Source organism: Pseudozyma hubeiensis (assembly GCF_000403515.1).
Source record: "Pseudozyma hubeiensis SY62 DNA, scaffold: PHS15, whole genome shotgun sequence".
NCBI classification, from domain to species: Eukaryota; Fungi; Basidiomycota; class Ustilaginomycetes; order Ustilaginales; family Ustilaginaceae; genus Pseudozyma; species Pseudozyma hubeiensis.
This window is the reverse complement of record NW_012133797.1, coordinates 276,822-301,033: the sequence shown is the minus strand read 5'-3', so window position 1 is coordinate 301,033 and position 24,212 is coordinate 276,822. Positions and strand designations below refer to the sequence as shown.

Genomic DNA, 24,212 nt, shown 5'->3' with positions numbered 1-24,212 from the left:
GACCAGCATCCCGCTGCCGACCTCCACTTCAGACGGAAGCATCCATCCTGCTCTCGAGGAATAACAGACGATTGGTGGCCGGTCACACGACTCTCATCGGCTCAGCATGGTAAGCTAGCTCCATACGCATCATCTTCGACAGTTCCAGAGATCGAATCAACTGACTTGACGGGTCTTTCTCTTGCTTTGCACTACAGTCTCTTCCGAAAACATTGGCACAGATCCTCTTTGTAGGCACACAAATCGTCGGCAGGGCATTGCTAGAAGCCGGGCGACAAGCAGGCAGAAATGCGCGGGCAGGCAGAGTAGAAGCTTCGGCAGCCGGTGCTGCAGGTGTAGGATCAGGATCAGCCGCATCACCTTCGGACCAGCTCACAAGAACACACCGAATGACGCTCGACGAGGCCAAGCTCATCCTTAACCTCAAGCAGGACGTCTCGGCAGCAGGACTTGGGGGCTCAGCATCGGCAGCAGCAGGTGCAGCAGCGGGCGAGGGCAAGTCAATACTCGATCAGGTGCGCGAGGCTATGGTCAAGAACTACGACCACCTCTTTGCAACCAACGCCCCACCTGCACCCAAGGGACAGAAGGGCGGTGGAGCAGGTTCGTTCTACATTCAGAGCAAGGTTGTTCGAGCTCGCGAGAGGATCGAAGCTGAGTGGGGACTTTTGGATGCAGGAAAGAAGGCTGAAGCTGAGGCATCGGAGGGTCCGGCAGCCGAGAACAAGCCGGATCAGGCCGACAAGAAGCCATGATCACCTGCAGCTCATAAGCACATGACCTCACCCTGTAGGGGCAATGATTCGAAGGTGTTGTCTCGGCGACGCTTGCTTTCTGTAAATATTGTACCATCACCGTTCTTCAGCAAGAGCAGAACTCCATTTTGACGCTTTGTCAACCCACCATTCACGTCAGCCGTTGCGCCGCTTACTATGGCACGAACAATAATACACTTTGCATAGACACATGGTGCCTTCATACAGTGTTGAGCGAGGCATTCAACAGAGTAGAAATGAGACCTTTGAGACTTACAGTACGCATGCTTTTGGTATCGGCGGACGATTGAGCCAAGGTGCGTGCGAAGTGTTGGTTGGTTGCAGCCTTGAGAAATGAAGGGTGACTCGTGCTCGGCTTCGCGCTCTGGAGCCGAGTAAATTTAAAGTGCTGCGCCAATTTCTGAGCCCTTTTTTCCGGGAATGCGTGTTGGAAGGTCACTCCTTCGAGCCCCGGTATCTTTGCCTGTCCAGTCCTTCGCTCCTTCACTCCTTCACTCCTACATACATCCTGGCAGCAACCGAGTTACCTCGACACGTCTCGTAACTGCCTACACCGACTCACATCTCGATCTAGAAGCCACCACGACTCTCTTCGATACACTCAGACACTGCTCCGGAATCTCAAGCAGTTTGCGCACGACATCATGGCGTCCCCCTTCCCAGTGGCATTGCCCGTGTCCGACACACGGGCCCACAACGACTCGGCCTCGGTGCTCATGAAGGTCACTACAGAGACTGCTCGTAAGAACGAAAAGATCTTGCCAAAAGACGGCGAGCCAAACATCCTCGTCACCTCTGCGCTTCCCTACGTCAACAACGTCCCACATCTCGGCAACATCATCGGCTCCACATTGAGCGCAGACGTCTACGCTCGTTACTCGCGAACAAGGAATCGCAACACCCTCTACATCTGTGGTACCGACGAATACGGCACCGCTACCGAAACGAAGGCGTTGGAGGACGGCGTGACACCGCAGCAACTTTGCGACAAGTACCACGCACAGCATGCTCAGGTCTACGAATGGTTCCAGATCGGCTTTGACCACTTTGGCCGCACCACCACTCCCAAGCAGACCGAGATCGCCCAGGATGTCTTCCTTAAATTGCACAAGAACGGCTACCTTGAGGAGCGAACCATGACCCAGCTCTTCTGCGAAAAGTGCGTCCGCTTCCTCGCCGATCGATACGTAGAGGGAGAATGCCCGCGGTGTGGATACGATGATGCGCGTGGAGACCAGTGCGACAAGTGTGGTCAGCTCTACGACGCTGTCGAGCTCGTCAAGCCTCGATGCAAGCTGTGCTCATCGCCGCCAGTTCAGAAGGACTCGACGCACATGTTTATCCGCATCGACGAGCTGCAGCCGTTGACCGAGAAGTGGGCTAGGGAGCAGGCGCAGAAGGGTGGATGGAGCTCCAACGGCAAGCTCATCACCGAGAGCTGGTTCAAGGAAGGTCTCAAGCCTTTCAGCTTGACGCGTGATCTCAAGTGGGGTGTCCCCGTCCCTATCAAGGGCATGGAGGACAAGGTGCTTTACGTGTGGTTCGACGCTCCTATCGGATACCCGAGCATCACCGCCAACTACACCGACGACTGGGAAAAGTGGTGGAAGAACCCGGACAACGTCAAGCTGTACCAGTTCATGGGCAAGGACAATGTCCGTTTCCACACGGTCATCTTCCCATCCTGTCTCATTGGCAGCAAGGACCCTTACACGCTGCTGCACCACATCAACACGACCGAGTATTTGCAGTACGAGGGAGGCAAGTTTTCCAAGTCGAGGAACATCGGTGTCTTTGGAGACAAGGCTCGCGATCTTGGACTCTCGGCTTCGGTGTGGCGATACTACTTGCTCGCCAACCGTCCCGAGACGGCAGACAGTCAGTTTGCGTGGCGCGACTTTATCGCGCGTAACAACTCGGAGCTGCTCGCCAACCTAGGCAACTTCTGCAACCGTGTGTTGACGTTCATGAAGAAGTATGACTACACCATCCCCGCCATCCCCTCGGATTCGGAGCTGCGAACGTTCAAGGACGGGCCTGTCAAGGCGGCTGGCGAAGTGGCGGACGACGCATCTTCCAGCGTCATCTCCCGCTTTGCACGCGACGTCAACCACATCCTGGGTCAATACATTTCCTCCATGGAAGCGGTCAAGATCCGATCTGGATTGCAGCACATGATGGCCCTGTCTGCACGAGGAAACCTCTTCCTCGTCGAATCGCACTTTGACAACACCCTCTTCACCGAGTCGCGTGCACGATGTGACGAGGTCATGATCGTAGCGCTCAACCTCATCTGGCTGCTCTCGTCGCTCATCCATCCATTCATGCCCGAGACCTCGGACGCCATCTTGAAGCAGCTCGACGCGCCACCACGCGCCATCCCCGAAGACGGGCAGTTCCACCTCGACCTCCTTCCCGGACACAAGATCGGCAAAGCCGCTCACCTGTTCAAGCAGATCGATCCCAAGCAGGAAGAGATCTGGCGAGTTCAGTTCGGCGGCGGCTCCGAAGCCAAGACGGAGGAAGCTCCGAAGATGAGCAAAAAGCAGGCCATGAAGGCGGCCAAGGCGGCGAAAAAGCAACTCGAAGCGAGCAAGCCTCAGGTGAAGAACAAGACCCCGGAACTGATCGCACTGGAACACAAGGTTGCGCTCGAAGGTGAACAGCTGAAGCAGCTGAAGGAGAAGGTCAAGAAGGCTAGTTTGGCCGAGGACAAGGCTAAGTTGGAGATCGAGGTGGATGGACAGTTGGCGAGTTATTTGGTGCTCAAGAAGCAGATGGAGGAGTTGACCGAGTCGTTGGCCAAGTTGGAGGTTGAGGGTGAGGGTGCTGGTGCACAGTAGAGCGGGGTGTAGCATTCACGAGGGGGAAAGCATGGATCCGTACACCACACAAGTTGCGGTTTGAGAATGCATTCATCACAACGACCCAGGACCGGACTGTGTCAAGCGAGCCAACAGTGTCTATTCGAGATTCAAAAGCAATCCTACGCACCCGTCCGAGGTGCCTGGCCTACCATAAAGTACCCCACATTCGCATTCACCAATGCGGATCCAGGAGCGATCCTCATGCCCCCACCCGCTACGATCCTCGGCAACCTCGAGAGCGCCAACCTGCTCCTCGCCTGGTTTGCCAGTACATCGCTCTCCAGCCTCTCCAACGTCGCCAACAACCTAGCCGCGTTGATCTTGATGCAACTGCAGTGGAAGGTCAATTCGACCCTTTCGTTGGACGCCAGGGTGGCGTACTGCGTCGAGAGTGGGGGTCGCGAGAGGTAGTCGTGCGAGGAAGTGGAGGCGAGCGCCGGATGGGTGACGTGGGCGAGAGGTGAAGCGTGAGGTTGGATGGAGAGCGTGCAGGAAGGAGTGTCGAATTCGAGCAATTGGGAATCTGGTTCGAGTTCACCTGTGGCGGACGGTTTGGGTCTGAACCAGTCTCGGAAGACTCGGTCGATTCCTTCTGCTAGTGCTTTGGAGTATCGCAATCGTACACCCCCAGATGCGTCTTCTCCGCGCAACATGGCCGAGATGGTAGCTTGAGCATCGGCGACGCTTCGTCGAGCAGTCAAGGTGAGGATGAGGCTCTCGAAGGAATCCAGCGGATCGAGTTGGAATGCGTAGCACGCAGGTTGATCGGCTGCTCGACGAGGAAGTCGCGAAGACGATAGTCCAGAAGGCGCTGCACGCGTGCCGGGTGGTCCTGCCCAATCGTATGCGTCCAGCGGCTCTTCCAGGGGTTGGGCGACGTAGGTGGTACCCGCTGCCTGGCGGGGTTGTGAGCTGTTGCTAGCGGCGCGATGCATCTGATGTCGATTTGCAGCCTCGATGCTGTGGCGCAAGAAGGGAAAGGGAGCAGATGCAATCTCCTGTGCGATGGCTCTGGCCCTCGAAGTGCTAGCGGTTGAGCTCGATCGACTTGTCGCGCGCGATGCCGCCGACGGGTTGCGCGACAAGGCCGGCCTACCGGTCCTTCGCTCTTCGAGGTCCAGCGAGCTAGATACGACCATCTGATTTGCTGCCCGACGCTGGTCGTCTTCATGCAGCCCTGGCAAGAATGGCTGGAAAGGAGTAGCTACGTACTGAGCACCGCCACCACTACCACCACCTCCACCTCCTACCCTCGCCCGCTCGGGTCTTACCGAAACGGAGTATCCCCTACCTCTCCCTACGCCAAAGCCACTCCGCAGCCTCTCCGAATCCGTGGCTACCCTACTACTTGACCCCTGTGCAAACTCAAACACCGCCGCGGACGAGAGCGGTGGTAGCTTGGCATGGTACGAGCTGGGCGATACGGCTGCAAAGTGCGAAAACTGCAAGGTGTGCTTGGCAGTGACGGTATCGATGGGTCTCTGCGCCTCGAACTCGAGCACGGCTGCTTCATCCGGATTGGTAGAGTGAGAGCCCAAGCCGAGGTATCGCAAGCAATAGCGTTGGACGTGTGCTTCGACGAGGTCGTGAAAGTGGTGGTTGGTGAGCGAGAGCGTGCGGACGAGGGTTTGGGCGGGTAGGAAGACGAGGATGTAGGCTTGGAGTTCCAACGGGAGCGATTCGAGCATGTCGTCGACAGTGTCGTGCAGTGATGGAGCGGTGGTGCAAAAGTGTGAGTGAGATGATGATGAGATGAGAGGGGACGTGGTATGACCGGGTTCAGGTCAGGTAGGAGATAAGTGAGCGGGACCACGGTTGATATCGCTACCGACTGTGACAGATCATGCAGGGACCACAGACGAGCAGCCAGCGTGCATTCATCAACCCAAAAAGTTGCAATCACATCCGACAGGCACCAGACCAGTCTTCTCCACATTGTTCGGAGCGGATCGCGTACGCGATCTCGTCAACTACGTCCGTCAATCATGCTGATTGTGCACACTCGTCGCGCAAGTTACCAACTGTTCGAGCCTGTGTGCGGTCCATCGGCTTTCAAGAGCCTGAGGCTCGCATGAAGCGAAACGGTTCGACACAGTTAGTCGAGTAGATGCCACCATCTCCCGAGGTACGCAGGATTAAGCCGTGATAGGTAGCATTCCCTAGCGCGCTTTCCACATTGTTAGACCCTTCTGTTATTCAACGTATTTAAAATAGGCTCGCATCTCCCGATCCTTAAATCGAGTTTTGCTCACAATATGTTCGACCGTCAAAAGTTACAGCTCTTTACAAGGGCCAGCGATGACTAGCACGTGATTTGCTTGAATTCGGCCGAGCTGCTCTTGCCAACTTTTGCCATTGAACCACTGACGCTCGGATCTACGCACGGAAGAGTTGGTCCCGGTCTGCGCAATCGGGGCACCCTCAGTTGCACAAAGTGCGTACAGCTCACGTCGAGTCGGACACAGATTCAGTCGCTGGCTGAGCAGTAGGGCGCTTTTCTCCGAGCTGGCGTTGAGCGCAAGTTTGAGGATGGAAAAGCTAGCAAATTGAGAATACGAAGCAACAGAGTGAGAAGGTGCTGCCGCCGCCGTCCGCGGTCGTCGGATGCGTGGTTGCAATTCGAGATTTCGACGGTAGCTACTCCTCACCATCACCATCCACCAACCCCATCAAGGTAAGCATACTCGACACAAACGGCAGGGTCACGCTCCTGAAGTTCAGCAGTGCATCGCAATATACAGCATTCAGACGACCGCTGCAGTCATCAGCATCAACATTGGCCTTTTCACATACGTTGCACATACGACTTTCTATCGGCATCTCGCACACACAATCTGACTAGCATGGTCATCAGATCTCTCATCTATACGGCTCGACGAACGATATCTCCGCCGTCCTGTTGCATTTGCGCCAGAGAAACTCGCTCTGACACATCGAGAGCGGGCAACCCACAGCAGATATTTTGGACTGCGCATTCAATCATCGGGCCACCTAGCTCGGTTCAGTGCAAAGGCAGAACGAAAGTCTGATCCAGCATATCTCAACCAACACAAGGTCCACTCTTCCACCACTCTCACGTCACCCTCATCAGCCACAACATCACTTGATACAATTGCCTTTTGGTCCCTTCTCGACGTGCGCCACTACTCGGATCGTCAGCTGCGAGCCCTGCCATTTTACACACATCGCATCACATCACCTCGAACAACCAGCTGAACATTCCCTCGCCGTCTCTCCATATTGTCATCCTTCTTCAACCCTCGCAGTGAATCAAGATGTCCAAGGCCGCTGTTGGTACCAAGTTCCGAATGACCCTGGCTCTGCCAGTCGGTGCCGTCATGAACTGCGCCGACAACTCGGGTGCCAAGAACCTGTTCGTCATTGCCGTCCACGGCATTGGTGCTCGTCTTAACCGTCTCCCCGCCGCCGCCGCCGGTGACATGGTCGTCGCTTCCGTCAAGAAGGGTAAGCCCGAGCTCCGAAAGAAGGGTAAGTTTCTTCACCATATCCAGCAATCGCCAAGGACTCGTCAAAAGCACATGGAATGTCGTTGTCGTCGTCATCAGTATCAGCCCAGGGAACATACAATATCGCATCGCTATCACCATGCTAGCATCACGTCGAGAAGGAAGGACTGGCACAGAGAAGCTGTCTCGGAATTTCAACGGATCATTACATTTCAGGCAGCATGCGGAGTTTTCTCACATAGCAAGACCGATGAAGCGGGCGACGCTTTTAAAGTCGGCACAGATGGCAGGACAGGATGTTGATTTGGTCGAAAGCGAAGTTGGGTTGAATGCGGATGCCGCTTGGCGTAGAAGGAAACGGGCCGCGACACTTACAACGCACGGCTTGCCAATCGGCGAGTGCTGTCGCACCGAGACAGACGCATCCGCATCGGCAGTGATTGCAGCAGCAGCACAGGTGATGACGACGACAGGCTCTCGACAGCAACGGTGCTTTGTGTCGTCCATGCGATTTGCGACAATCTTTCATCGCCTTCCCTCTGAATTCAGCGACTGACCTTCCTTTCTCGTATTCTTCCACTGAACAGTCATGCCCGCCGTTGTCGTCCGCCAGCGCAAGCCCTGGAGGCGTCGCGACGGTGTTTTCCTCTACTTCGAGGACAACGCCGGTGTCATCGTCAACCCCAAGGGTGAGATGAAGGGTTCCGCCATCACTGGACCCGTCGCCAAGGAGTGCGCCGACATCTGGCCACGAATTGCCTCCAACGCCGGTACCGTCGTCTAAGCATTTCGTTCCCTACTCGCTCGCATCTTTGTACATCATATACACACACACACACACACACACACACACACACTGCAGAGTATGTTCGCACGACGCATCTGTTGTGCGAGGGGCGAACGCTATCGGCAAACGTGTTCTGTCGTCACGTTTTCATCGCCTCGTACACGATATACTCTCAATCGCTTTCCCCCACTACACACCCCAAAATGATAGCATGCTCCTGACATGATCCAATAGTTGCGTCTGTGGTCCTGTGTGCGCTTATGGGAGTGCTCTTGTGATTGTGATCATCATTGCAGAATCGACGGACAAGGCTTCGGTGAATTTGCGGCTTTTGCGTGGTGGTGGAAAGGCGGTTGTGGAGGTGTAGCCTGACGAATCTTTTTTTCGGCACTCGAGTAAGAATCAAGCCACCCTCTTACCTCTTGGCGACCTGCCATCAACTTTCCCCTCGAAACCGGCAGCGCACCGAACCAAGACATAGCGATGGATTCCTCACGACCATGACGTGATGCTAGAATCAGATCCTCGACTCGGTAGCGTTCTGATCGCAGAAGAGTCGGGAGCTCAGGATCGCGATCATGTCGCCTAGTGCGGGGAATGGCGCCGCCCATAAGACGCTGGAGGAGCAGCTGTCGAGTCTCAGCATCCACGACCCAGCTGGACAGCTACTGGCGCAGATCGGAGATGGCGACTACTCGCATTTGCTACCGCAACCGAGCTTACCACCAGAGGTGCTCGAGAGGGTCGTGCGCCACCTTCAGCCGGGCGTCTTGATCGGTGACCCCGTTGCGCACATCACTCTCATACGACTGAGCTGTGTCAGCCGGCTGATGCGCTACTGGGCCCTGGACGCCCTGTACTCGATCGTCATCCTGCCTCGTCATGTCCGCGACTTTCGCAAATGGTACGCCAGGTCGGTCAAGGCTCAGCCGGCGTATCAATTTGCTGGCTTCACGAGGGCGCTCTTCTGCTCTCTTGACGATGTTTCGGCTCTCACCTCGTTCTCGGCTGGATGGGACCACGAGCTATTGCGACTCCTCCACTACTGCGGACCAAGTCTGACTCACCTGTCGCTTTGGCGCGCAGAGTCAATGGCGCTGCTTCGAGATCCAGGTCAGGTTCGGGAGGGCTACCGATTCGGCACGTCGCAGCCGGTACAGATGTGGGGAGAGCTCGAGGACGGCGACGGCGACGCCGTTGCAGAAGCGCCCGACAACGATGCTGAAGATCAACTGGCGCCGCCAGAAGCTGCGCATGCCGACGACCTATTCAGCAAAGAAGAACTTGACGACATGCCAGGCTGGCTCAAGGCAGAGATTCGAATGCAAGGCACCCGTGCTGTCACCATCCGACACAAGGCTCACCTGACACCGACACGACGCATCGCACGACGCCAACAAGGCTGTCAGCCAACACACCTGAGCATCATGATGAGCCTGCCTTTGCTCGAGCACGAGGATCCCAAGGTGTTTTCCCGCATGCTCGTCTGGCACCGTGTGCAGGAACTCGACGTTCACATTTCCACACCTGGACACACGCCCAAGATCTTGCGGCTGATTGCAAGCCTTCGAGACTCTCCGATACGTCGGTTAAGGATATCGACCACGTTTGCATCGCTGTGCATGATGACACCACCATTTCCTCCGTCCAAGCGACAGCGTGATGCTTCTGCCGACGCCGCATTACAAGAGTACGATTCGAACGGGGCGTCTGCGCCTTTCCACGACACAGCTGCAAGCACCATATATGTGCCGACTCTCAACCTTTGCGATGCATTGACCGGCATATTGAACGATGAGCTCTTGCGGAGGGTACTCATCGAAGAATTGCAGGGCAAACCGCTTGCTGCCGTACCGCAGACCGAGCAAATGCTGCTCAAGCGATGCCTGGAGGGTCCGGGACGGAAAGGCGAGATCGAGGACAGCTGTCCTGCCGACACTGCGCGAAGCGATACGTACGCATCGATTTCCAAGGGCATCAGCTCGCCAGACGACGCTCAACGCCAAGCCGAATTGGCTCGTAACTTCCGCCTCACCGTCACACGAGGTGGTCAGGCCACGTGGGCCAAATTGAAGGATCGACTGTGGGACTTTCGACAGCGGGTGGAAGGCATCAGTGAAGGCTCCTGGGAAGCCTTGTCCTAGGGACTTTTCTTAATCTAGATCCGTAAGGAGACGCATCACATGTAAACCAGCATCAATTAATGGCACCAAATAGCATCTTGTTCCCAGAATGGAATAAAGTCGTGGGGTTGCTCTGCGATCTGCAGCGCCACTTCCGAAGTTTGAGTTTGCTTTGTTGTGTCTGCTACCCGGATCGACCTCTGTATTGATCAGATAAGGTTGAGGCTGGGAAGCAACAGGGCCTGCACCGTCATGCTGCTGCCAATCTCCGAACCTCATCGGCGAGCAAAGTGGTGAGCCAGATGTCGAGGTCGAATTGCTGGTTGCAATGCTCTGCTAGTCAGTGAGTGACTCGCGGGAGAGGGAGCTCTCCAATTTGAGATTTGCCGAGGCAGGATAATTAAGGGTGGAATTTCAGTCTTTCTGTTGAATTAGCGCACTCCGCAACCCGAAAATGTCAAGAGAGCGTGCCGAAGCGGCTTTCCCGTTTGAGCCAGGCCAAAAAGACAGCTTGCTGGTCGCTATCTCGTTGCCTCCTCTCCATCGACACCATCGCATGCGGCTCGAGTCTGCAGGCTGTGGTCCTCCAACCAGCCAAGCTACCGCGCGTCAGCCGGAGGTGCGACGCTCTTCGGCAGCAACAGTAGCGGCAGCACCTTTACCACCAACAACTGTGTCCAGACACGCAGTTTAGCCGGCTCGTCTAGTGGTCTTATCGCAAGCCGAGCAGCCGATTCAGCCTCCCCAAAGCTGCCTTGGGCATCCACAAACCAAGCTCGTAACCGTAACTGCCACTCCCGCAGCTTCAAAGCATCGTTTTGTCCGGCCGTCGCTGCCGTTCGGTCTGCCCAGTATGCAGCAGCCAGCACAGCACATCCCCTTGAACCTGGGCCAGTCTACCGGCGGGCTCGATTCCAACGGACACCAATCAGCAATGTTTCCCAATGTGCTGCCTCACTCATCCATGTCGACGGATGCGCTCACATCTGCGCTTAGTCTCTTGCCCCCCGAGTTGCTCCAATCGCATCAGCATCAGCAGCATCTTCATTCGTCTTTTGCTCAGCTCGCTTCATCTCAGCCCGGCTCGACGGCTTCGCTTCTTTCACACGTGCACAACCAGCTACAGCCTGCAGCCCAGAGTCTGATCACCCAGCAGCAAGCGCGAAGCTCGCCATCCCAACCATCGCAGCTGCCCGAAGGCCAACCATCGCATCCGCAGCAGTCGCGTCGACGTCCACAACCGCAGCGACAATCTTCTCATCAAAAGCAGCACCCACGACAACCGTCGCAGCCACAGCAGCAGCAGCCACAGCAGCAGCAGCAACATCAGCCTCTGCAAGGCCAGCAAAGCCAACCGCATCAACAGCAGGGCAACATCCATATCAACGCGCAGCAGCATCCGTCTCCTGCACAGTCGCAGCACCAATCGAACATTGCTCAGTTGCTTGGTACACATTCGGATGCTCTCGGTGTCACACAGTCCTCTCTCCTTCATCAGCATGCTTCCATCTTGTCAGATGCCCGCTCCTCGGTCTCAACCTTCTCACAAGCGATGCACGACGCCAAACAAGCTTCCCCGGTGGATCGCGGCGACATTCGCAATGTCATCTCCATCCTCGAGCGCGCATCCAAAACTCTCGTTTCCGAACTCGATCAAGGAGTCAGCAAACTTCGCGCGTTATCAAGTTCGCCAGCGTACAACAACATGACTGGCTTGCTGAACGCATCGAGCGCCAATCTGCTCGGACAAGATTCCAATTCTGGCCACGACCTTTTTGGCACTATGAACAACTTTGGTCTTCCTGGTCCCGGCATGCAGCAACATCAGCAGCAACCATCAAATGCGGGAGGACTGCCGTTCGATCTCGGCATGGGCTTCCAACAAGGTCCTGCCGCGACCGGCCTCTTCAACATGAACGGCGTTAGCAACTCAAATGCTGCCAACGGCGGATCTGGTGGCTTCAACAGTGGCTTTTCAGACGATATCGGTGGGCGAGGCAACGGCCAGCAAGGCGCCGGCTCCCAAAATCCGTCATTCTTGCCGGCCCTCCTGGCGCAGTATCTCTCGCAAAACACAGATCCATCGAGCCGCAATGGCACTTTGTCGCTCTTCCAGTCGCTCAACAATGGAAACGCTAACGGACCCTTTCCGAACTCGATGCAAGGTCTCGAGGCGTTGTTGAACCAAGGTCTGCCGCAACAACGACAGCAACCTCGCTCAGGCTCGACGGACATCGACGGTGGCCGCTCTCACATCCCGCAGACCTCAGCACAGCTTTCCAGCGATGGTGCTCCGCTTTCCAACGCTGCTGCTCTCGCCGCCCTCACCTCGTTGGGTATCACCCCAACTATGCTGGAAGCTTTAGGTCTCGGTTCTGTCGCGCAGCAGATGCTGAATGCACCCGTCGATGGTGGTAACAAGAAGGACAGCTCAAACAGAGCTCCAAGTCAAGGGCGTACCTCTCCCGAAGAACGCGACGACTCTTCCGAGGCGGAACTCGACGATCTCACCTCGGAGCCAGCGCGCAAGAAGCGGAAACAGGCTCGCTCGAAGGCCGCGGGCCCTGCGTCCCAGGTCAACGCGGAGGCGAGCAGCTCGAAGCAGCCATCCCAGACACCCGATGCGCACCATGCAAGCAAATCTCGCCTTAGCCATTCTGCCACTCCGGGCAATTCGACTCCCAAAGTCCCACATTCGTCTCACCATCTTGACCGCAATCCCAACAATCCGAACCTACCCGGACCGTCAGATGCTTCGAAGCGCATTCCCACGCTCGGAGTGGGTCTGAGACAGGAGGGCGACAAGAGATACCGCAATCGCAAGCTCCTCCGCGATCTGAGAGAGCACCTCTACCGCTGGCTCGGCACTGACGAATTCCGAAAACTTCGCAGCACGTACAAGGTGGCCGAGTGGGTGCCCAACCCGCACTTGACGGAAGAGGAAAAGCAGATCCTCGCCTCATTACCGGCAGGCGCCGTGGCGCAGCCTCCGATCACGACGCACATCTTCCACGTCGACTTTACAAGTCGCGACTTTTACCGCACGAATCAGTCGCTCATCGACGCCATCGTCACGGAAGGATCGAAAAAGGTGGAAGCCAAGCCGGAAGCGTATGCGATCGTACCGGGAACGATCGACCGAGATCATCTCGAGGATGTCGCCAAGGACCTCATGGATTCGGCGAGGTCCGGATTCCGCATGTCTCTGCGAACGGGTTTGCAGGCCGAAAAGGAAGACAAGGAGAAGCATGAAAAGTATAGGGGCGTCGAACGAGCCAAGACCAAGTGCCGTAATCGCGAGATTGGCGCGGGTCGGCTGCGTCATGCGATTCCCAAACAGTTGTTGATACCGGGTGCTTACTCGGACGATGCAGCCAGCGACGAGGATCTGCACGGTCTCACCAAGTCGGAGTGGAAACGTCAACGATTGCGAAAGCTACGCATCGCCAAAGGGTGGGAAGCGGTCACTCCCAAGTGGCGGAACAAGCATCTCACCCGGGCCTACCACAAAGCAGACATCGTCAGCAAGAGTAAGCAGATGGCCCGTTGGCGGCGTGACAATCCGGTCGACCTGCCGATCCCGATCAAGTTGTACGGCAAGCTGTTGCCCAAGCAGCTGTTCGACCCGCAATGGCTAGCGGAGCATCGGAAGGAGCTGGAGGACGAGCCGTACTGCATCCGCATCAACGATAATGATATCGATGGATGGGAGGAAGGTCATCATCCGTTGGGAGAGGATACGAGCGACGAGATGGAGTGGAGTGATGCCAAGGAGAGCTCGATGAGGGGAAGGCAGATGATGAGTGTGGGTGGGAGGGATGGGGGAGCGAGCACGACGCATTCTCCTGCTCCAGCGGTGGGTAAGGCGAGTGAGGGTGGGGAGGGTGCGGCAGTGGTAGCGATGTCGAGGAAAGCGGAGTCGCTGGCGAATGGGGCTGATGATACGCCGGCGGTGGAAGCAGATGATGCGGGAAAGAACGTCGCTGTCACTTCGACGGTTTCGGAAGGATCTGGTACGAGCAGCGTCTCGTCTAGTTCGAGATCGGCTGCGGGAGACACGGGCGGCAGCGACACGGATTCCGAATCGTCTGTCGTCGTTGGCGACGCCGTCGAGGGCACCAAGGCGAATGCGACGATATCGCCTACAGACGTTGCTGAAAGCGCAGCAGAGACGAGCAAGGACGCTGCACTGGTTGCTGCTGATCAGCCGAAGCCAGAACCCGGTTCATAGCGATCGATGCGCATCCACGGACATGTTTTTTGGATTGCAATACACGAACTTTTTTGGGACTGTTTCTTGCTTTTGCGTCTGCGCATGGGCGAAGGTGGCCTGGCGCTAATGTCGACAAGCATCGTGAGTTGGAGCTACAGATTACGACTCAACATGGCCATATTGAAGCTGATTGTGTGGCCCCTGGCTCGACTTGGCTTCCCAGTTGTCGTCGCTTTTCGACGAACGATCGCGCACAACGCGAGACGCTGGAGAAGGTGCCGAACGGGCACTCTGGTTAGGCCACAGGGGGGCAGGACATCGAGATGTTGAGTCCGTGCTCATTGTAGCTTTTCAGTCTCTGCAAGAAAAGGAGGCCAAAAAAATGACACGAGCCGCCAGAAAAAAATGAGGATTTTGATTTCTCCGAATCCGGGAATTGAACCCGGGTCTGCGCCGATTTCTGCGCGGAGAAGCGTCAATTGAATGACAAGGCGCCGTCATAGCCACTAAACTAATTCGGATCCTGTAATTGATGTCTGCTCAATCTGAAGTTGTCATTATATAAAAGAAAGCGTACTTGCCAATGCGAGCTGGATTGTTCGGAGGTCTCGGGCTCGTCATCAGCCGCGGGCCGACTTTTCTCTCCGTTCGCACCACTCTGAGAGACTTTGTCGCTCCCGGCGAAATCCTCGAGCCTTAACGCCGGGAGCCCACCGCATTGAAGCGAGATGCCCACTGTGACGACCATGTCTTCTCGCGTAGACCGGATGGTTAGCGAGTTCCACCGGTTAACGCTCAACCTTCGCCATGCGTTTGTCTTTGACGTCAATTGGGGTCATACATGCTTAGTCGAGCTACATTACAAGCGAGAGCATGACGGCATGAAGTTGTCGAAACCGGTCTAATAGGTCGAAGCGAGGGACAGCGTGGAATGATCTGTCTCGCAACGAGTCAAGAGAGCTGCTCGGTCACCTTGCTTCGGACTAGTGAATCGTGACGACAACATCGGTCTTTGTTCGCCGGTGCATGAGAAAGCGGTCCTCAACCGCTTCCATCAGAAGATCCTCTCTGGACCTCGGCAACAAAAGGATCAGATGTAGAGTGATGAAATTGTCCCAACCTCGGCTACTCGAGAATTTCCAGCAGCTCGCGTGGCATGCAACGAACAAACTTTCCGAGACATTTCTGACACGGTGCAATTGTGGATGCACGGCTTCTTCTCGTTGGACGCCTAAGAGATCGTACCGAGGTAGTCATCACCGGGCTCTCTGCGTATTCCGGGTGCCAATTAGAATGGTGCCCAAGGTGGAGAGCTCGACTCCAGCACTGTGGTATGTGCGTGCCAAAGTCCTGCAACCAGCGAAGCGAAGAGCTGCAGAGGCGGCGAGTCGCTAGGAAGCGCAAGTAGTGTCCTTTGCCATGCTCGTGTGACAGTGTCGTCGATGTACGCCGCTCACCGTCTTTTCCGTACACAGAAACGGGCGCACTGCAGTGAAAGCTGCAAGATGCCAGATCTGTAGCCGAATTGCGGACCGTACCGGGGAGTCGCTTCGAAGTGCACTCGCCATGCCAGGTGGCTGACCGCATGGCTCACGAACGCATTGAGCATCGATATTGAGCTTCGGTCGTCTGTTTCCCGCGTGCGGCGAGGGACCAGCCTTGAGTTGAAATCCGACGCTTCCGTGCATGGACGAAAACTCGGAGCATCAGCCCGCTCTTGCCCGGTGGTTGGTGGCCAAGGAGACAAGGACAGATCTGGCAGTCTGTTCGGGAGTTTGGTTCCGTCTTGTCGATCGCATGAATTCTGACCAGACAAACACACCGCATGCTTGTCCAACTTGACTTCGCGGCAAGTGTCTCGCCCTTGCAGCAGCGCGCGCCACAATGGCTGCCCTGCCCAATCAGTGTCCATGTACTGGCGCGACTGGGTCCTTTTGAAACGCACGGAAGGTGAGGGCACGCACTGCCTTGGCCTTGCCAAGCTTTCTTGCGGGCCAGGACTTCGAGCGGCCGAACTGCGATGTTGTCTGCAACGGAGTTTGTCCATCGTTCGCAGCGTGCTTAGGCGGAACCTAGCTCCGGTATTCAAACCGGCAAAAGGCGTCTCGAACTGTGTTTCTGGATCCAGCTCCAAAGACAAGTCTGACAGGGAGACCGACGCCAGGCAATGAGGAGAATTGAGCGGAGAGGCATTGTTTTGCATTTCGGGACCTGTCAGACTCAAAGCTAACTCTGCGGTCGTTGGCAATTGTGTCTTTGGGTGCTTCAATTGTCGTGACAGACGTTCGGCTCCACGTCAGCGGGTACGCTAGACGGTGTATCCCCTGCTCTGAGCTTCTTTTGATCTCGACCCTGGTGGCGGGCTCTGAATCGTCGTCGAAGCGTCCGACGCTCGTGTCGTCCTCAATTTGCGACTCGGATTGGATCCCTCGACGAGAATGCGGGTGCACCGGGCGACCGGTCATGCGGTTTACTGCAGATGCGAAGGAAGGCTCGACCAATGAGACAAGAAGAAAGTTCAAGAATTTGAAAATTTAGGGCTCTCAGATGAAATTCAGAGTCCCGACCACATGTGCAGAATACGAACAAGCTTTCTGGAAGACCCTGGAGAGAGCAACCTTGCATGCTGCACACTTCGGGCCTGCGCTGTCCGAGGTGGCGACTTTGCAAGGCAGACAGTCGGTCAGGCTCTCGACTCTGCCATCTCCACGAGCCGTGTTGTTGCCAGCGTTGTCGGGTCGGACGTGTAGACGGCCATTTAGAGTCCCCGCGGCTGAGCACCAATTACCTTGCTAGACTCCGATCAAACTTATACGGCTGCACCAAGGTCAACCAATCACAGCCTCGCCTGAGTAACACCGACATTTTTCGATCAGTCAGCCCTTCCCGACCTGAGCGATCTGAGTAAGTAAGCACCCGGTGCTTTCACGGCAGGCTGTTCGAGACTACTCGGAGATCAGGGTCCTCACGGGCGCCGAATGATCTCGCAGAAGCCGAAACCATGCAGCAATGCCGGCATGAACCACCGCCTCATTAGTCGGCTGGTTCTCAATCTGCAACGAGGGCGACGGGTTACGGGGACGGCACTCGTTGACTGCACGAGGAGTCCATGGATGCACCTTGGCAGCTCAGCGGAACACCAATAGCCTTGGATGCAGCTCGCTTCTCAGAACACCACTCTCGGCGCCGACGCTGAAGTCCGAACTCTGTCGTGCTTTCATCTGAATCCGCCGAGATGCTGCAGAAGTAATTCTTGCGAGCCACTAATCTTCCCACTTGGCCGGCATAAGTTGATATGCTAGACGGCTCGGCTCGGCTCTGGAAGAGCGATGGCCTGACGACCAACGACGAGGCATGCTTCTTACGCGAGCATTCCCCTTCGTAGACTTAGTTTGGTCTAGAAGCTTACAGCTTTTCCCCGATGCCGTTTGGGTGAGAGACCGGTCAACCTGATGTTTCCTGCAGCAGTGGACGGCGACATTGCATATACGGAGTGTGCTGTGGCTCTGATTCGGCACAGCCGCTAAGACCCTGCTTGGAATTTGGATTAGAGCTCGGACGAGACCCTCGGGTGCTTTGAAGCAAGGATCAGCAATGCCACACTACTCCCCGCGCCAAGGCAGAGCCGATGGGAGCCGACGCTTGACGGTCGGCGTCTCCGTTCAGCAGATCACCACTTACGTGTCGGTCAACAAGGAGCCCGTTTGTGCTAGCTTCGGATCTAGTACCCGAGGCCGTCAGAGCAGAGGTGTAGCAAGCGAGTTCATTACCGCCGTTCTGGGCTTCCCAGACGGTCTCGTTGTGTGTCTCACAGAAGCCTCGACTCGGCGGAATGAGACAGCGACATTCCATGCTGAACTTCGGAGTGACACGATCTCGGCATGGTGTGTGCCACCTCAAATTGCCGAAATAGCGTCAAGTACCAAAAAAAGGGCAAGCGAGGTTTCGCATGAAACTTGTTGGGCATGCAGTTAGTCTCAACCCTCTAGGCGGTTCAACCTGTCTTCGACTGCATCCGGTCGAGCTCATCGTAGCGGCATGGCCATGGCGAGACCGTCACGACTTGACCTCCTAGGGGGTCTCGCCAGACTTGGTCTCGAAATTGGATAAGGCTGGTAACAACTCGGCATGGAAAGGACTCTAGTGTAGAGGAGGCGGTATACTGAATGTATCACGCGGACCTGGAGAAAGTCAACTTGCCATGTGCCATCTTTCATGCAGGGCACCTAGATAGGGATCCATGTCCGGGGTGCAACTATGACCTCCTATTCCGCGTCACTCAGTTCTTTCGCGTTCTCGGCAAGACCGACAGCATGGGTAGGTAAACTATACCTATGATTTCGAGGATCGAGCCCGACACGATACGATGATGGCTGTCCATTCAAACACCGGATCCTTACATCATGTGTGACGTGAGTCAGCTAGATGTGGAAAACAAGGAGCTGTGAGGTCCACACATCACTTGACTCGAGGAAGACAAGCCCGCAAGTGCCCATGGTACCCTCCAGAAGAAAGCAGACCGGTCGAGTGGACACGTTGATGTCATATCCTCGGCTAGCTGATACCGCTTCTGTTGGTCTCTTGCATTGTTTTCTGGTGGTGGTGACAACAGTGCGATCAAACCCACACGTTGACTTGCAAGGTGGCGATGTGATGCTGCCCCAGCCAGATGAGCAGTCACCAAGGATCAAATGTGGCCAAGGTTATCGCCTATCTTGCCCGTCGGGATCAGTGCCCCTCACTTAGTCTGTGGTTCTGAGATACAGCTCATTCTTCCGTCGGCGGCTCGACCGCTCGAGCCGAGATGGGACACCCGGCGCAACATGGTCCTCGATTGCATCGAACGGGAGTTGGTATTCCCCGTGTTCATCGCACGATCATCGTGGAGGCGACATGAAGGTTGGAAACAATGACACGTCGTAGCGGGACCTAACACGTCCATGAATTCCAGACCCAGTTTGAGGGTTCACCTGTACCACTCAAACGAGACGGAAGGATCGGCTCATCTGCCGCCAAGGCAGATTCGGCGACAGGGCTGCCGCGTCCCTAGCTGCACCACACAGCTTCCGCTGCAGCGCTCTCTGTCGCCAAATAGCGTCCACGAGACCTTTGAGGTGCATGTCGGAGTTTGAACGTAAAAAACTTTCTGACTGACCTGCAGTGATTCTTGGCTGTCGACGGAAGCCGCTAGGTTGCTCGCTGCTGCCTCGGCTGGACGGACGACGAAGACAATGGCAAGTTTCACCCACGTCCGCACATGGGGCGATGTCGACAAGTGCCATCGGTTGCGTAGGCACGAAACAGTTCTGTGGTGCCCAGCAAGAGGTGAGGTTAAAGGCCAAATGCATTCGGACCGCGCAAGTTGACCGTTGCGGCCTTTGAGCATAAACGGCCAAACCCTGCAGGAGCAGGCTGCACTAGTCTGTCTGCCGCATTGAATCAGGCTAGGAAGCAAAACAAGCAACAGTGGCAGCTTGCTTCTAGGCTGGCTATGGAAATTGCCACCTCTGCTCTAGCTTGGCGAGGCTGCGCACGCGAGGTGGCTGCCACCTTCAAAAGCGTCTTCATGCCGGAAATTACCGACAGACACAGGGTGAAAGTGTCTCGCTCTGCCCTGGGAACGTGCCTAGGGCCAAATACGATCGCTCCAACGAGTCGCTTTGCTCTGGTGCAGGCGGGTTTGGCCTATGATCCTTGTTCTCACTTTGCAACTGTCCGACGACGAAGGCAGAAGCAGACCCGCGACATGCCAAGGTCGGTGTGACACGCCAGCCGCGGTCGCGCCCCGTGAGACGATGGAGCCCAGCCCCCCTTCCCAGAGCAGAATCGACCTTCAGGTTTGGCACGATGGTTGCATGGCGTCGAAGCGCCGTTCGAAGCCTCCTTCTCATCTTCAAGACGGAGGAGGCGTTCTGAACTGCTTCTTTGCATCGACAGGTTCACGCGTTGGCTGGCCCGGCATTTGGATCAACGAAATGCACACTAACAATTGTGCCCTCAGGACGCTGAGTGTAGAGCGCCAATGTGGCTGGATTCGGCTTGTTTGGAACACGGACTTCCAAAAGCTGCCACTACACTGGAGGCAGAACCAAGCGCTGCTCGGATGCGCACAGCTGCGTTAGTGGCGTCCAGCACCTGTAGGCTGTGCCGGTCAACGAATTGGGTGCTAGTCATTGCCAAGCCGATGTCTGACACTGAACCTCGCCGTCAAGTGCTGTGAGGTGCTGCGATGGACAAACAAGTGCCATTGCCAGGCGCCATTGTTCGACCGGTTGTGTGAAAGTGGCTCCCGCGACCTTGCTCTCGCGATCGCATCGTAGGATTAACCAGCCGACATTGTGTCAAGAAGGGCGGGCAGGATTCCCGGCCAGCGTTCGTGATGGAGAGTCAAACAATTGGCGGCTGGACCATCGAACAACACCCGACGACATGTCCAGCGCTGCTCCAGAATTCGAGGGTGATATGCAGGACAGCAGGCAACAGTCAGCCGAGCGAGTTGAGTTCGCTGTGACAGCATGCCGATGGTGCCTGCCTGCGCGCATCTCTAAGCTTGCTCTGCGCTCTGTCATCGAGGGAAAGTCCAGAAGGTGAGAGAGAAAGAGAAACCTCGGCAGAATCTCGGCGTCTTCCCTGCTATTATGCCTGAACTTTTTTTCGGTTCCTCTGCCAGGTGAAATTTCAGACAAGCCGCATGTCTCGTTTCTTCTGAAATCTCAAAAAAAAGTTCAACCATTGGGCCTGTCATCAACCTCGCTTCTAAAGGTCCGCTCGCCCGTTCGCCCGCTCGCAGGGATGAGAGCAACCCCCCCTGTAATTTGCTCCTCACTTTCTCGGCACTCGCAACTAATTGGGGGTTTTCTATCCCCTTAACTAAAAAAATAAGACAGCAACAACAAAAATCCAACGGTTCGACCGCCGCTGAACATTGTTCCCGCTGGCTAAGTCTGGTTTTTGTCTCCGTGTCAACCGTAAAGTGCTCGGTTGTTGGCCTGCAACGGCTCACGCGCACCTTTCGACAGTTTCAGAAGAGACCTGCCTGCGCATCATGCAGGCTCTCTTCCCTTCAACTGTGCTTTTCCTTTTCCCCTATTGTCCGCACTACACGGCACCAAAGCAGTGTGCCGCGGCCGACCCTGGTGCTGGTAAGAGCGAGGTTGCATTTCTTCCTGAAAGCCAGCTTCGCTTTGCCATCCAAGATGGATTCATTCGGCTGTGAGCTTGTGCTGAGTCCGCCACGCTGCTTTCTCCAGTTCTTCTCGAAACGTTAGGTCCGTTGCTGAACCGGTCGACTGCTGCGCTGCCCGCGAGATTTTCCAAATCCCACCCTGGCACGCACACATAGACAGACACACACACACTCGCTCCATACACTCGCTGTCTACCCTGACTGGCTGGTCTCGCTGCGCTGCCACCTCACCCGCAATTCCTGGTCCTGACTTCATTTCATCCAATCCCATTCTAGCTCATCCGAGTGCATCCCATCCCATCTCATCCCATTCAATCACTCTGATCCTGAACCTCCAACCCTCTCTGTTTCTTCCGCTGCGCTACGCACAAACCCACTCTTCATCCACCTCTCGCATTCCAAAAGGCACATCTATCTGCACAGCTACAGCAGCGCAGCAGCACAGTCCGCCACTTACTCAAAACCAAAAAGCTCCCGTCGAGGAAGCACCAATCATCGTCCCCATATTACCCCCTCATCTCGTTTTCGCCCTCTTGGCTATAATCACATCGCCTGCTCGTTCCTCGACGATCTGGTTCGCACCTACCTACATACACCTCACATCTATCACCTCCGCAAACCAATCGATCCTAGCACTCATCCCGCTTGCATCGGCAGCTCCGACACGTCCATCAACTGTTGCAACACCGTCACCTTCTCGATCACCAACCAACAGACCTGTTGTTGTCGTCGTCGTCTCTGCGCCCCTTAAACCCTGTTCGAGAAGGCGATCCAGTCAGGCGATCACGTCGACCTCACCCTTCGCCACAACACCGACCTCGTCATCGCCGCATACAGCGATCCCTCCCCTCACCACATTTGCCCATGATGCAAGCACCGATTCCAATCGCACAAGCTCCTGGACGGATTGACTCGTTCGGCTTTCAGCGTCCCGGCGGCCTTACGCCACGCCCTTCCTCCAGCTTTGTTGGCAGCGCCAGCTACAAAGAGCCGATGGCTGTCTCCTTCGGCAAGGATGTCTCCGAGTAAGTGTCTCGCCCTTCCTCGATTGGCGCACCGTCCCAGGCTCGAACGTTTATTCTAACGCCCTTTTCTGTTCGTTCCATCTTCCTTTAGAATCATGGACTACTCCATCTCAAGATTTGGCACCTCCGTCGAGTCTGACGTCACCGTCGCTCCGTCGTCTGTCCGCCTCGAGTCGACCTTCTGCCGCAACTTCACATGCTGCGGCCAGAAGCTGGACGATCTCCACGATCTACTTCAGCATTACGAAGAATGCCACGTTCGTTTCGAGGACGACGAGATGCCTGCGATGATCGCCGACGACGAAATCGAATCTTCCGGCTCCTCCAACGCTTCCACATCCCAACCATCCAGCCCACGCACCTCGAATGCAGGCTCGACATCCACCGCTGCCGCCACCGCCACGGCTGTCACCACGCCCGGGTCCAGCACAGCCGAGAACGTAACCACGCCGACCGGCCTCGACGACACCGACAAGGCCTCGGCATTTGACACAGCAGTGATGCGCTCGCCGTCACTAGCAAAGGGCAAGAAGCGTTCGTTTGGCCAGTACGCCAACGCCACCTCCTCCAACCCCAACGGCGCCATCCACTCGTCCCTCAGGAGAGCCCTCATCGATGGCGGCGTTGGTCGTAGGACACCGGGCACTCCCAACATCTACGCTCCCAACTCTCCCTTCTCGACACCCGGCAGCTCCATCCCAGGCACGCCTTCCCTCGATTCCGAGAACGATGGCTACTTTACCAACGGTCTCAACCCTGCCGCCTTTTCGGCCCTCTCGATCCGTTCGAGCAACACCGATTCACACGACCTCCCCTCCTGTGCTCCTCCCAACCTCTTCTTCCCGGCCTCTGGAACCGCTTCCTCCTCGCAGCCTCCTGCTAAGCGCGAAAAGACCAGCGCTGCGACTAGCGCCTCCACTATCGCGCTCGAGAATGCCCTACGCGCCGGCGCCGCCAACGTCGACAAGCCATACAAGTGCCCGGCTCCCGGCTGCGACAAGGCGTACAAGCAGATGAACGGCCTCAAATACCACCGCCTCCACGGCGCCTGCAACCAGAACAACCTGCCTATCACTGCTCAGGCTGCTGCGCAGCCACCCACCATCCACATCACCACCAACTCGACCACAGGCTCGCCGCAGCCCGAGTCGGCCGATGGTGTCAAGATGGAGGACGACACGGCTACGCCCTCGTTGGGCTCGCCCTCGTCGCCGACCGCCAGCGCCGATTCGTCCCCCGATCCAGCTAGCCCTGCCGTCCACGCGCCCATTCCGCTCGGTGACCGTCTCTACATCTGCCAAGTTGGTGCATGTGGCAAGCGATATAAGAACCTCAACGGCTTGCGATACCACTACCTTCACTCTGGCTCGCACGGCTTGCTGGGTTTGCAGCTCCTCCAGTCCGGCGGAGGGGCGAGCGCCAAGGTCGACGCTACCGGTCGTGCTCCTGTCAGCACGAGCACGCTCAGCCAAGAGGAGATCGCCGCTGCCGCGCAAGCCGCGCAGTTGGCCCAGGAACAGATCCAGGCCCAAGCCGCCAAGAGTGCTGCCGCTACGGCCGCTGCGGCTGCTGCTGCGTCGGCCGCCGCTGCTGCCCGCAAAGAGGAGAACCAGCGTCAGACACCGGCGCTCACCACACCACCCTCGGGCTTGGCGCAGGCGCTCCAGCAGCAGCAAGCACAACAGGCACAGCAACAGCAAACCACATTGACGCCCCCACCGACCGACCTTTGATCTCAACATCTCGACCGGATCGGGACGTTGACGGA

The 24,212-nt window shown here is 56.5% G+C and overlaps 12 protein-coding genes and 1 non-coding gene across 13 annotated transcripts; 8 read left to right on the top strand and 5 right to left on the bottom strand.

Annotated features, from left to right (window-relative positions):
* Window positions 1–106: 106 nt before the first annotated feature.
* Window positions 107–755, top strand: PHSY_001332 (import inner membrane translocase subunit; the record flags this gene model as incomplete). Its single annotated transcript, XM_012331964.1, has 2 exons — window positions 107–109; window positions 198–755. The coding sequence occupies 2 exons, from the start codon at window positions 107–109 to the stop codon at window positions 753–755; spliced, it is 561 nt and encodes a 186-aa protein (XP_012187354.1).
* Window positions 756–1,420: 665 nt separating this feature from the next.
* PHSY_001331 (methionyl-tRNA synthetase) lies at window positions 1,421–3,619 on the top strand (the record flags this gene model as incomplete). The annotated part of the gene is made up of 1 exon (XM_012331963.1): window positions 1,421–3,619. The coding sequence occupies one exon, from the start codon at window positions 1,421–1,423 to the stop codon at window positions 3,617–3,619; it is 2,199 nt and encodes a 732-aa protein (XP_012187353.1).
* A 143-nt stretch (window positions 3,620–3,762) lies between these two features.
* On the bottom strand, window positions 3,763–5,331 carry PHSY_001330 (hypothetical protein; the record flags this gene model as incomplete). Its single annotated transcript, XM_012331962.1, has 1 exon — window positions 3,763–5,331. The coding sequence occupies one exon, from the start codon at window positions 5,329–5,331 to the stop codon at window positions 3,763–3,765; it is 1,569 nt and encodes a 522-aa protein (XP_012187352.1).
* A 1,587-nt stretch (window positions 5,332–6,918) lies between these two features.
* PHSY_001329 (hypothetical protein) lies at window positions 6,919–7,894 on the top strand (the record flags this gene model as incomplete). Its single annotated transcript, XM_012331961.1, has 2 exons — window positions 6,919–7,132; window positions 7,698–7,894. The coding sequence occupies 2 exons, from the start codon at window positions 6,919–6,921 to the stop codon at window positions 7,892–7,894; spliced, it is 411 nt and encodes a 136-aa protein (XP_012187351.1).
* A 581-nt stretch (window positions 7,895–8,475) lies between these two features.
* PHSY_001328 (hypothetical protein) lies at window positions 8,476–10,041 on the top strand (the record flags this gene model as incomplete). The annotated part of the gene is made up of 1 exon (XM_012331960.1): window positions 8,476–10,041. The coding sequence occupies one exon, from the start codon at window positions 8,476–8,478 to the stop codon at window positions 10,039–10,041; it is 1,566 nt and encodes a 521-aa protein (XP_012187350.1).
* Window positions 10,042–10,873: 832 nt separating this feature from the next.
* On the top strand, window positions 10,874–14,251 carry PHSY_001327 (hypothetical protein; the record flags this gene model as incomplete). Its single annotated transcript, XM_012331959.1, has 1 exon — window positions 10,874–14,251. The coding sequence occupies one exon, from the start codon at window positions 10,874–10,876 to the stop codon at window positions 14,249–14,251; it is 3,378 nt and encodes a 1,125-aa protein (XP_012187349.1).
* Window positions 14,252–14,335: 84 nt separating this feature from the next.
* PHSY_001326 (hypothetical protein) lies at window positions 14,336–15,138 on the top strand (the record flags this gene model as incomplete). Its single annotated transcript, XM_012331958.1, has 3 exons — window positions 14,336–14,374; window positions 14,457–14,508; window positions 14,996–15,138. The coding sequence occupies 3 exons, from the start codon at window positions 14,336–14,338 to the stop codon at window positions 15,136–15,138; spliced, it is 234 nt and encodes a 77-aa protein (XP_012187348.1).
* PHSY_007585 lies at window positions 14,655–14,754 on the bottom strand. Its single transcript has one exon. It is a non-coding gene; the product is annotated as a tRNA-Asp (tRNA).
* A 78-nt stretch (window positions 15,139–15,216) lies between the features above and the next one.
* Window positions 15,217–16,280, bottom strand: PHSY_001325 (hypothetical protein; the record flags this gene model as incomplete). Its single annotated transcript, XM_012331957.1, has 2 exons — window positions 15,217–15,307; window positions 15,691–16,280. The coding sequence occupies 2 exons, from the start codon at window positions 16,278–16,280 to the stop codon at window positions 15,217–15,219; spliced, it is 681 nt and encodes a 226-aa protein (XP_012187347.1).
* Window positions 16,281–16,305: 25 nt separating this feature from the next.
* PHSY_001324 (hypothetical protein) lies at window positions 16,306–16,698 on the bottom strand (the record flags this gene model as incomplete). The annotated part of the gene is made up of 1 exon (XM_012331956.1): window positions 16,306–16,698. The coding sequence occupies one exon, from the start codon at window positions 16,696–16,698 to the stop codon at window positions 16,306–16,308; it is 393 nt and encodes a 130-aa protein (XP_012187346.1).
* A 2,514-nt stretch (window positions 16,699–19,212) lies between these two features.
* On the bottom strand, window positions 19,213–19,515 carry PHSY_001323 (aryl-alcohol dehydrogenase; the record flags this gene model as incomplete). The annotated part of the gene is made up of 1 exon (XM_012331955.1): window positions 19,213–19,515. The coding sequence occupies one exon, from the start codon at window positions 19,513–19,515 to the stop codon at window positions 19,213–19,215; it is 303 nt and encodes a 100-aa protein (XP_012187345.1).
* Window positions 19,516–20,255: 740 nt separating this feature from the next.
* Window positions 20,256–22,170, top strand: PHSY_001322 (hypothetical protein; the record flags this gene model as incomplete). Its single annotated transcript, XM_012331954.1, has 3 exons — window positions 20,256–20,449; window positions 20,554–20,820; window positions 21,696–22,170. 3 exons carry the CDS (start codon window positions 20,256–20,258, stop codon window positions 22,168–22,170), a joined length of 936 nt encoding a protein of 311 aa, XP_012187344.1.
* A 242-nt stretch (window positions 22,171–22,412) lies between these two features.
* On the top strand, window positions 22,413–24,177 carry PHSY_001321 (potential zinc finger protein; the record flags this gene model as incomplete). Its single annotated transcript, XM_012331953.1, has 2 exons — window positions 22,413–22,444; window positions 22,536–24,177. The coding sequence occupies 2 exons, from the start codon at window positions 22,413–22,415 to the stop codon at window positions 24,175–24,177; spliced, it is 1,674 nt and encodes a 557-aa protein (XP_012187343.1).
* Window positions 24,178–24,212: the final 35 nt, after the last annotated feature.